Source organism: Octopus bimaculoides, chromosome 11, assembly GCF_001194135.2.
Source record: "Octopus bimaculoides isolate UCB-OBI-ISO-001 chromosome 11, ASM119413v2, whole genome shotgun sequence".
Classification (NCBI taxonomy): domain Eukaryota; kingdom Metazoa; phylum Mollusca; class Cephalopoda; order Octopoda; family Octopodidae; genus Octopus; species Octopus bimaculoides.
Window position 1 is genome coordinate 3041900 of NC_068991.1, and position 1918 is coordinate 3043817.

At 38.7% G+C, this 1918-nt stretch overlaps 1 protein-coding gene across 1 annotated transcript in view; it reads left to right on the forward strand.

Moving 5' to 3' along the window:
* The window catches only part of LOC106872109 (RNA polymerase-associated protein RTF1 homolog), a 21501-nt gene that overhangs the window by 6823 nt on the left and 12760 nt on the right, over positions 1-1918 (forward strand). The window contains exons 2-3 of the mRNA XM_014918973.2: positions 97-213; positions 604-736. Coding sequence (XP_014774459.1) covers positions 97-213; positions 604-736 — 250 coding nt within the window. The remainder of the gene's footprint in view (positions 1-96; positions 214-603; positions 737-1918) is intronic.

A 1918-nucleotide genomic window follows, 5' to 3' on the forward strand; every position in this document is an offset into this window, starting at 1 on the left:
CTTTTAAACAAAATAATATATATATATATATATATATATGATCTGTTATGTTGCTTATAGCTATTTGCTTAATGTTTTGTATTTTCTTGGTTGCAGCAACTGAAGCTGTTGGGGAAACGGAAGAGAACCGACTCAGAAGCATCAGCCCCTGCTGCCCCCCAAGCTGGGGGTGAAGACAACGAATCCTCAGCAACGTCAGAGAGTGATGATGAGGTGAGGGGCTCCGTTTTTTTTCTTTCCTTCTCAAATTCTTCTTCTCCTGTTTCAGCAGTCTTAATCCTAAATCCTTGGCTTTAGTTCTAACAAGAAACTAACTTCATATTTTAGCCCTAAACTCTAATCTTAAGCCATAATTCTAAACCCCAACACTAAGTTAATTCCTAAAACCTAAATCCTAATATCGACCCTTATCCAAGTGCATCTTTCTTTAACATTTCATTGGTCCTGCCAATCTACCCCCTATACTAAAAATTATATCACCCACAGTTATCCATCGTTGCAGTCTATCAATAAAACTAGATAATTTTTAGGGAATATTAAGTATTTATTCTAAAACTGGTGTTTTCATGTTGATTAATCGTCTTCCAAATTCTTTGGCGCCAGTGGACAATGGATGGCAAAAGTAGTGCTGGTAAGAAGAAAACTAAAGCTGCCAAGAAGAATAACCGAAAGTCTGTTGCCATATCATCAGAAAGTGAAGACCCAAGTGAGAAGAGTGCCTCTGAGCCAGAAGAAGGTCAGTTCCCGGTTTCTCTGTAATTCTTGGAATTGATGTTTATTGTTGCAGTTAACTCTGAAGAATTGTTTGTGTTCTTTTATTTAGCAAACGTATGGTTGATGGCATTGAAGCCATGGTTTGATTAGAGTGGGATCTGGCTATTAATTCTTGCAAATGGAACAATCCTGTAGAGGTTTTTTTTTGGATTGAGTAGGTCTGTGGTTGACAGGTCACAGGTTCAGTTCCTGAAGGTTCACTATGTGCATGGGTGGGGAAGAGGAGGATCTTAGTGTGGTGTGGGGTCAGAAGGAGGATGGAAAGTCATGGTTTAAGTAGATTGTGGAAATCTATTGGGTAGGGTGTGTGAGAGTCAGGGTATGCTATGTGGGGTGGATGTTCTGTGTGGGGTAGATTGATACAGTCAGAGATGTCGGATGGGGGTAGATGGTGACAGAGAATGATGTTGTGTGGGGTGGGTTGTGTGCGATAAAGATAAAAGATATGTTTGGCAGTACACTAACGTATCTCATCTTCTCTTTTCTTTTAGAGGTATCCATGATCATGTTGTCCAATGTGTGTCCTTCCTTGTTTAAGATTGCATTAAATACTAGATTGATTTAGCTACTATTTCTAGCACATCATGGTACTGTACAGTGATCCCTTTCTTAGCTCATCTCTAAGCCTAATTCCCTTTGCCCACTTCACTTGTGGACATGAACCTTAGGCATAGAGATGAACTAAGAAAGGAATCACTATACAGTTCCAGGATGTGCTAGAAATAGCAGCCAAATCAATCCTGTATTTTACCTTTTTTACCTCGATCCCTATTGTATTTAGATGGACCCTAATTAACATTTTGTATGTTATCCAATCATTTTACATTATATTATTAGGAGCTGCAGGAAAAAACCTTGTTAAAATATTTTGTGTATTGCAAAAGTAAATTCTTGTATTCTTTTACTTATTTTAGTCATTTGACTGTGGCCATGCTGGGGCACCGCCTTTAGTCAAACAAATCGACCCCAGAACTTATTTTTTGCAAACCTAGTACTTGTTCTATCGGTCTCTTTTTGCCGAAGCGCTAAGTTATGGGGATGTAAACACACCAACATCAGTGGTCAAGCGATGTTGGGGGGACAAACACACACATATACATATATATATATAGATGCATACGATAGGCTTCTTTCAGTTTCCATC